This window comes from Xiphophorus hellerii, chromosome 12 (genome assembly GCF_003331165.1).
Source record: "Xiphophorus hellerii strain 12219 chromosome 12, Xiphophorus_hellerii-4.1, whole genome shotgun sequence".
Taxonomy (NCBI): domain Eukaryota; kingdom Metazoa; phylum Chordata; class Actinopteri; order Cyprinodontiformes; family Poeciliidae; genus Xiphophorus; species Xiphophorus hellerii.
Genome location: NC_045683.1, coordinates 27,369,848 through 27,379,092, shown reverse-complemented (window position 1 = coordinate 27,379,092; position 9,245 = coordinate 27,369,848). Strand labels below are relative to the sequence as shown.

General features: G+C 40.6%; 1 protein-coding gene across 1 annotated transcript in view; it reads left to right on the top strand.

Moving 5' to 3' along the window:
* The first annotated feature begins 2,735 nt into the window (after positions 1-2,735).
* The window catches only part of LOC116729801 (uncharacterized), a 35,966-nt gene continuing 29,456 nt past the window's right edge, over positions 2,736-9,245 (top strand). Inside the window, exon 1 of the mRNA XM_032578583.1 lies at positions 2,736-3,144. Within this exon, the coding sequence (XP_032434474.1) occupies positions 3,064-3,144 (81 nt within the window). The 5' untranslated portion in view covers positions 2,736-3,063. The remainder of the gene's footprint in view (positions 3,145-9,245) is intronic.

The window sequence follows — 9,245 nt, the reverse complement described above, 5'->3', positions numbered from 1 at the left end:
TAGAGTGGTAAAATATAGTTTGTAGTTTCCTGTGAGCACTGTTAAAAAGAAGACAAGAAACAACAACACAAACGTGAGGCCAAGCTATTGGCAAAAATCCCAAGCAAAGTCCCATTGTTTTTTTTACCCCTTCATGGGGTCTTTTTGTGGGCTCTAGTGTCCCTTATATGATAGTAGGCTGACAGGAAAGACATCCGGCAAATGTCGTCGGGTCCGGGAGTTGAACCCGTGACGGCCGCGTTGAGGACCCAAGGCCTCCAAATACGGGTCGCGCTAACCACTACACCACCACGGCACGCCCCAAAGTCCCATTGTTAAAAGAAAAGAGGCTGAATAAGACAAATCAAAGAAATGGCAACCAAAATTAAAAATGACATGTAAGTGAAAGTGAAACACAACAGAAAACAAACAATATATTATGTTATGGCCAGCCTAATGCAAACAACATTGTTCAATAGTTAAATTGTGGGGTTGACATCAAACATGATTTTTGAGACAAAACTAAGAAATGCAGAGAAATTGCAGAAAGCTGTCCAAACCTCCTGAACCCTCTCGGAAACACTGGTTACATTCCTATGTATTAGTTCAGAAATTCCCATGTAAGTATTGTGTTTCTGTTTGTTTCAAGGTATGTTTGTAAAAAGAAATATAATTGTGTGTTGTTTCCCCCTTCTTTCTTTTCATTTATCAATTGGACAGGTCCTGGGAGACAAATTTGTCTCTGTGCTGCTAAATCCTCACAGTTTCAACACTTGTCTCAAAGATGCCACTCACAACATGGCGGCAACTCTGCCGCAAGAGTGATGCAGCGTCTACTCTTGAATCTCTAGTCTTCATTCTCGCGCTTTGCAGCTGATCGCCGCATTCCAGCTGTGCAACTCTCATGTGAGATACGCTTTAAACCTCTGGTGTCAGTTCATGAACCTTACCCCAGATGAGCCACTGAGTGCATGAAGTGCAGCTGTTATATCATGCCAGCGCTTTACGTAATAAGATTAAACCAGATCTTGCTTCGAGAACTTGAGTTAAGCCACATTCACCCTTCGGTTTAAGCATATCCCATAAACAGTAAACATGGTTTGAGCTAATTATCATTTTAGTGGGCTGTAATATATTTTATGTATTCTTATTAAAATATTAGCACACAACTATTGCGCAGATATGAGATGTATAAATGTAAACAAAAAGCGCAAAATTAATTCGAGGTACACATACATAATAAATTCACCCATGCACTTCTGGTTACTTTGTCGCCATCTACCGGTAAATACGAAGAATTACAAATACAAAGTCTAAAAGCCACCCCTGCAAATTTACTGTTATGATGAAAGTAAATATATATATGCATTTTTGATGGGTAAAAAAAAATTAGATGAGAATAGTTGGCATGATGATGCCTTGGAATTAAAGTCTGTGGATATACTTTAATTCACGTCAAGCACACATGATGTTGAGTAGATTTTTATCTTTCTGATCTAATGATTAGATAGGGTTTTGTTTTGTTTTTTTCTGGGCAAAATAAATCACATCCTTTACAATTAGGCCTAGTATTTGTTTATTTTTTCTTCTTTCACAAACAGCTTTTTCCCCAGAAATGATTTTTTTCCCCCATTGGTTAGCTTTTTTTTAAAATTACATTTTTTAATATGGGTGGCATGGCTCTGTGCCAGTTGTACAGCAGTTGAAGTGTATAATGGTATTGAATGCGTTGTGTTGTAAGCGCCATCAGAAGATATTGCTCTACATTGCTGGTGGCTGATGATGCTTCCTCAGCATCATCAACCACTGGTTTCTAACCTCACAATTCAGTGGCAAATTAAAGGCTTATTTCAGTGGTCGTAAAGGAGTCTAGATTGCATTTTCACCCCTCCCCGCCCGCCCATTCCTCCCCGTTAATTTTAATGAAATAATCCCACCGCAATGACACAAATGCATGCAAATAATTGTTTCCAGATCAGCAGAAGAGACCATATGTCGCAGCTTAGAAATGCTTCCTAAGTGAAAGAAACAGGAACGAGTCGAAGATTTTTACATGAGAGTTGAAGCTCTGAGAGGAATCAGAAAGTACACAGAGACATAAATATAAATGGGTGGAGCTGTGATCCTGGTCTCAGTCTTGATGCTGTTTAAAAAAAAAAAAAAAAGGTAACTACTGGAGAGCCAAACACTTATTTGGGTGAAAAAAATAAAATAAAATAAAATAGAAACTGCTCACACCAGCTGAATTTTAGCTTTGAATTGATCACATTCTACCTTTTCATTGACTTTATTCAATAGTTTAAAAAAAAAAAAAGATTTAATCTCCGAACTCAAAGCAACTCAACATCGGACACTCGTGGTCCAAGTTGGCATCTGCCTTGACGTCCACCAGGCAACTTTTGGAAACGGTGCGTGCATACGACCAGGCAGAGATTTTTAAGGGAAGTGGCAAAAACAAATGAGACAGATTAGCGCTGGCCGACAACGGAGGATTATCCTCTATGCTGCCCAGATACCGAGCTGTTAGGATGTCATGACAGACTTTAGTCAGAGGCCTCTTCTGTGTTGTCTCAACACTGACTGCTACCGGACATCATCCTTGTAACCTCTTTGAACACCTTTAGGGGCACCACTGAGTTGAAGCGTGTGTGTGTGTGGAGACTTTAGTTATTGTGTGGGATTATCAGTCAGTGCAAAGCCTTCGCATAAGAGACAGATAGCACTCCAATCTTTTACCGTGTGCCTACTCGTTTGCGTTTAGTATAATTTAACCAATTAATACTCTGAATGAGCCTTCGGGAATAATAATAATAATAATAATAATAATAATAATAATAATAATAATAATAATAATAATAAGACACATTTAGTAACGTAAGCAGACAGGCGAGGAGGGGGCGGAGGCGTATTATTTGACAGTAGAAGTGTGTGGAGAGGCAGGGAGCTCCGGGGGTCTCCGGTTGGTCCATGAGCGATGGGAGCGCGCCCCCGACACTTCAGGTGATCCAGAGGGAAGCACAGAGGAGCGGGACGCTGGTCGCTGGTGCGTCGCGTTAGAGAAACGGCCAAAGAGTTGGAGGAAAAATGACTTGTGTTACGTCGCCCGGAGCGCCCGCTTCACTGACAGCATGTCTGCTCTTCGTTGCGGGATGTTTCGCACAGAAAGTAAGTTAACGTTGGTTTGCTGCATTTAAAAAAAAAAAAAATAAAAAAAATAAAAAAAATAGAAGAAGAAGAAGAAGAAAGAAAAAAAAGTGATTCACAGCCTTAGTCCAGCGTGTCTTTCTCCTGGATACCACTCAAACCACGACCTTCATCTGAGTAACTTAATCAGCTGTTTACTTCAAAGTTTTGCGATGGTTTTTTGTTGTTGTTTTGTTTTGTTTTTTTGACTCTGTGAGACTTAAAGTGATTTTTTTTATTATTCAAAAGACAAACTAGGTTTCAATTCGGGATAAAGATGATACATGATGGACCTATTGCGTCATCTGCACGTTCATTCTTAACGCACTGCTGTGACTAACCGCGCGTGAACTGCTGAAAACAAGCTAACACGTTGTGAAATGTGACATTTCAAAGTGTGTGTGTGTTCAAAATAATTTAGCCTGCGTTACTTTGTGTCGACGACGCAGATAACCTCGTGTTGCCTCCTGACTTTTGTTGATTGTTGAGCAGGAACGCGCATGCGGCCGTTTGACAGTTTAAAAAAAAAAAAAAGAAAAAAGAATCCGCCGTCACGTCGGTGGGGACTTATTTACTCATCTCGATTCAAGCAGATCTGCTGTACTTCACCATCCATCCAATCTTTAGTTGTTTTTTTTTTATTTACCTAATTTATTTTTTATTTCTAAGCTGAACTTCCACGTTGCTCATTGCGTGCAGCGCGGCTTTCAGGGGTTGTTTTGATGCCACAGGTGTGTTTTGATGTTCCTGCGCAGCTCGGGGTTGGAGAATGGCGTGCAGAGTCCAAACTGCTGAAACGAGAACCACATTGAGCGTATGCTCACCTCATGTTGTATGTTTTCACTCAGTATATAATCCCACGCTTTGCTCCTGACATTATATAATGTGTATACAGGCAAGCCCAGACTGTCAGTTTTGTTCAGCATGCTTTGGCTTTTGTTTGGATTCTGTCAAGGCTCTTGCATTCAGGTCTGGCTGATTGGGGTGCGAGTGCAGTGAAATCCCGGTACCCCGATGAAAGGTTTCGAGGTGCTACAAAAGCAGACTTAAATGTATTTTATGTAGGCCTATTTGCAAAGTGGAAGGAAAATGATGAGTGGATTTCTAAGATAAGTGAATTCTGATGACAACTGGTTGCACTGGGTTTGATTTAAGGGTAGCGGAGTAAGAATGGCCCACAACAAACCTCACTTTTCAGATTTTAAATAGCAAAAAAAAAAAAATCGGTGTAAGTTTCCTCTTTCTGCACAATAACATATCATGGTGTCCCGATCCGACGTTGATGTCGGAGAGAGAATGGTGTTATATCGGTCCGCATCTAAAATCTCTGACTTAGGCACGGCAATCCTCTCCAGCATTTAGTCCGCCCCATCATTTCTACCCAGAAGTGTTTGTATCCCACACGCTGACTCACTGGTCAATAATAAGTGGGTCAGTTGTTCTCATACTTGTTGTTGTTGACTATTGTTCTCTGTTTGCGTAATATCGCTTGATCTAGCCTTTTTTTTTAGCATTCCACACCACAATAGAAGCAATAAAAGTGGGTTTGATTTGTGCCGTTATTGCATCGGCTCAATATCAATATTGGCCAATATGCAAAGCTGCAAAATTGGTATCGTATTGGAAGTGAAGAAGTTGTGTCGGGACACTCCTAATTATGCTTTGTGTTGGTCTTATTCATAAAACCCCTGATGAGATACCAAACAGGGTTTTCTCCAGTGTATAATAAGTCTGGCGGGCCACCAGGCTTTACTTGCACCCCCACCAGGCTGAATGTTGTTTGTTTATTTTAGTTTTTCTTTTTTTTTTGGAGACTTTAGTTGATGTATAGATGTTGCTTATACTGTCTTCCAAAAACACAACTACCTGGTCAAGTTTTCAAATTTCCTTTCAACTCAAACCATTTCTTAGCTCAGAAACACCGTGAGCTGCTGGAAGACTGCCCTAGTGCCCCTACCATCGGGCTCAGCAGGTTTTCTGGGGGGAAAACCTCGCCGGTGTTTGTGCAAGTGACTACATGTGTGAATACTTTTTTCAAATGATTTTTTTTTCACAATTTTTGTTCTTAAAACGTAATTCCTATGTACGTGTAAACACCGACTGAAGTGCAGCCTTTAAAAGTACTTTTTGAACTTCCTCAGCTGACTCTTTTTCTTTATAGATGACTGAATCCTGTGACTGACGTCTAAATTTAAGGAGCTTTACCTTTGGCACACATATTTTTAGGTCATCAGGAGCGGAGGAAGACCCATGCCTTCCATCTGTCAGGACTCATCCTCTTCCGCTTATGGAGCAGGTCGGCTCTGCAGCAGACTTCTTAGAACTGGGCTGCAATAAACCGTCGGTGTATCGAATTGTTTGCATCCACCGCTTTAGTTCCCATGTGCATAGGGTGCCCACTATCTTTGCGATTATCTGCCTGAGGGGGCATAGTAAATGATGGCTTTGTCCTCTGTTTCCCTTTTGTATTAAGTTGATTTTTGGAACAGCATAAATAAGCTTGGAATTTATTCTATGCCCCCTGAGAGCAACAGAGGCGGTCGGTCCACAACTCTCTCAGCTCTTTGGTGGCAGGAGAGTGAATTTGATCTTTGTTTTAGTGCTCCGCTTTGTGTTTCGGAAGGTTTTATTTGAGATGGAATGAGGCGGGCATTCATTACTAATTGAAGTGAGTTGTGGGACAAGTGAACAGTGGATTCACTTATTCTTCTGGTGAATTATAAGACAATATGTCCACACAGCCCGTCTACAGCTAAACATGTCATCGAGTGTCAGTGGACTGAAGTGGGAATGGGACAAAAAGGGGCCCACCCCCACAGGTACAGCTTGAAGTTTCGCTGAAAGGACAGAGAAAATGGGCAGTGTTATTGCAGCAAGTGTCTTTGTAAAAGATGACCGCTGATGATTTAACTTGTTGGATTGGATGAACACTGAACAGTCAGACTTGGGTTTTATGTGTAGTTTGAGTTTGGACAGGACCAACAGGTTGAGACTCGCATTATTATATTTGTGTTCTAGAAATAGGCACAAATAAAATCCAGCTAGAATGTAAGGACTGTGGATTTTTTTTGTCACCAGTGCAGAGCGAAGTCATTTAAAAATACACATATGGTGATAAATAGTCCCAGTCAGATCTTTGATGAAGAAATTAAGTGACATCATGATTGATAATCTATAGAAAGGGGGCGGGGGCTTCAAGTTTTATCATGATATTTCGTGGTGCTATAATGATAATTAAAGTGATGATAAGAACTTTTTTTTTTTTTTAGGCAACTGTATGGCTCTGACTGTACGACACAGTAGCCATATCCCACAAACAAATACTTTTCTTGGAAAAACATCCGTTTGTAATTCACGTCTTGAGGGCACCAGTCAGATAATGAAGTGAAAGAATTCATTGAATTTATTCATACTTTCAATGAACCAATATTGGAGAAAATGGTAAAACTAACAATCCCAACAATATGGACAGCTTTTTAAACATTGTTCATTTGAATTTGTCCAATTACCAATCTTATCTAAATTCTTATCATGGTAAGAAATTTATCGCAATAGTTGATAAACGATACGATAAATGCCCACTGCTAATCTGTTGTTGTTGGGGGGGGGGGGGTTTCTTATGTCAGGCTCCCATGACGGCTTCAGCAGCTTCCCAGAAGCTCTAGGAATCTGTTTACGGGGAATTTTTCATTGTTTTTCCAAGAAGCGTATTTGTGAGGTCAGACATTTGTGTTGGATGAGAAGGCCTGACTCACACTCCTCTACTTTAATTCATCCCAAAAGTGTGCTATCAAGTCTCTGAAATGGCCCCGCCCATCCTTCTCTTCCTGGACCCTGCTTGGAAAAGGAAGAGATGAAATCCAAACTCTTCCCACCAAGTTGGGAGCGTGGAATCGTCCAAAAATGTCTTAATGGGCTGGAGCAGCAAGACTTCCTTTCACTGTAACTGAGGGACTCCTGAAAAAGCAGCCCTGCACCATAACACCCTCTGCACAAAACTTTACATTTGTGAGCAGACCTACACCAGTCTGGAGTCCAGTATCGGAGCGCTATACACACCATCCAACTCTTTGCATTTTCTGACGAGTGCCACATGAAGTTTGTAGGTCCGTGGCTGATGACTCTGCAGAAAGTTGGTGGGCTCGGCGCTCCGTGCACCTCATTATCTTTGATTTTACTTGGCCTGCCACTGCATGGCTGAGTTTCTATTGTTCCTAATCGCTTCCACTTTGTTATATTACCACTAATGGTTCACGGGGAGATATTTATTAACGAGTTCAAAACTGGACTTATTCCATAGGTACCGTTGTGGAATTTACAGAGCCCATTCTTTCACAAATGTTTCCACAAACAGCTTGGATGCCGAGGTCTCCTGATTGGAACTTCGACATGTTTGCTCAAACAAGGCTAAACTATGTTAAACAGCAACTTTAGTGTTTAGATAAAGTCACCTAAAATGCACATACCTGTATCATTTCTTTCCAAATACTGCTCAAAACATACAGCTACAGCCTTTAATAGTAGTTTTTACTATCTTGCTCCTAATGGCGAAGCGGTTTGATGAAGTGCTAAGCTAGGCTACGCTAACGCTGGCATGTTTACTTCCTGTGTCAATGTGATTCAGTGATAATTCAACACACGTGTTTCCAGTCAATCGCTGGCAGACAAAAGAGACGGGAAGAGTTGTTCTTGTGGTGAATAAACTCAGAACTTTACTTTGCACATTAAAGCAGAGTAAAATTCAACAATGTTTTTTTTTCTTTTGTTAAAAAAACACTGAAGAAATGGAGATGTGTGGGCACAGCTGGCAGTCTCTCCTTTGTACTGAACATCAGTGCAAACTTTGGAAGCAGCTTGTAAGAGAAAATCCCGGATTTGTTACACCAATAATTGTTTTTCTTTAATTTAATTTTTTGAAGTTCTCTGTGCAAAACTTAGCTGAATTGCTTGATCAAGGACGTGGATGTGAGTTGAGCTTCTTCGGGGACTCTTAATTTCGATCTCTCAAAAAAAGTTTTTTTTATCAGTCCCAACGCCTGGGATCGGGTCAGAAGAACATCCCTACTGATTACAGAGAATCCCCCGGAGGCCACTGTTTGAACTAGACTTTTGTAACTTCTGTGTGGCACAAAAATGTGATGAATAATTTCCATTCACAACACCTCTGACATTGATCACCTGCACTGTGTGTTGGTGCATCAGCCTCCTCCAAGCTCTTTTCTCAACTGCTAAAAGGTGGGTGGTCATGATGTTTGAGCAATTCTATCATTTCCTTTGTCCTGGCTTTACTTATTCATCACCGATGCCAGTAAAAGATAGAAAAAAGCGTTTGCGGCTGCCTGTGTTCTCCCTTTAGGCGTGCTCAGCCAGGTGGGGCTATTATGAGTGGCAGATTAAGTTTGTTGTCCCAATCTTACAAATTACAGGTTGCCTTGCTAGCTCACCCTGAAAAGACTTGTGCGGCGAGGATATGTGTGGGCCGTTCACAGGATGTGTTGCTGCAGCCTGTATTATCAGCGAAAGCATAAATAACTGGGATCTGCCAGGGTCTGATTAGAGCAGCTGAGCTGAAAATGAACCGCTTCCGGTCACCAGCTAAGTGATCAGAGGGTTTCAAATGAGCAGGAGATTGTGCAAAAGCCCTGATTTCATTCTCAAGGAGTTTTTTTTTTTTTTTCCCCAACTTTTGAGAGAGGAGCCCTGCAGCCAGAACATTTAAATCTGTTACATAACGCTAAGTAGGCCTGTCACAATAACCAATTTTGCAGGATGATAAATTGTTCCAGAAGTTATTGCGATAAATGATATTGTTGCTTTGAGACCATTTTTAAGTAATATACTGTAATGGCAAAATAATAATGGAGGAGCACATTCTAAGAGATCAGTAAACTTTAAATTCTAATGAACATTTAACACTGGAACTGGAAGACATTTTGAATATACAAAATAAATTAAAAAACAACAAATAAAATGAATTTTTAAGTCTTTGTAAACTAAATTGTCCTTCAAAAAATGGCTAGTTGAGACCAAAGCACCAAATTGAAGACCTTTATAATCCAGTTTTTGCTAGAAAGAGAGAAAAA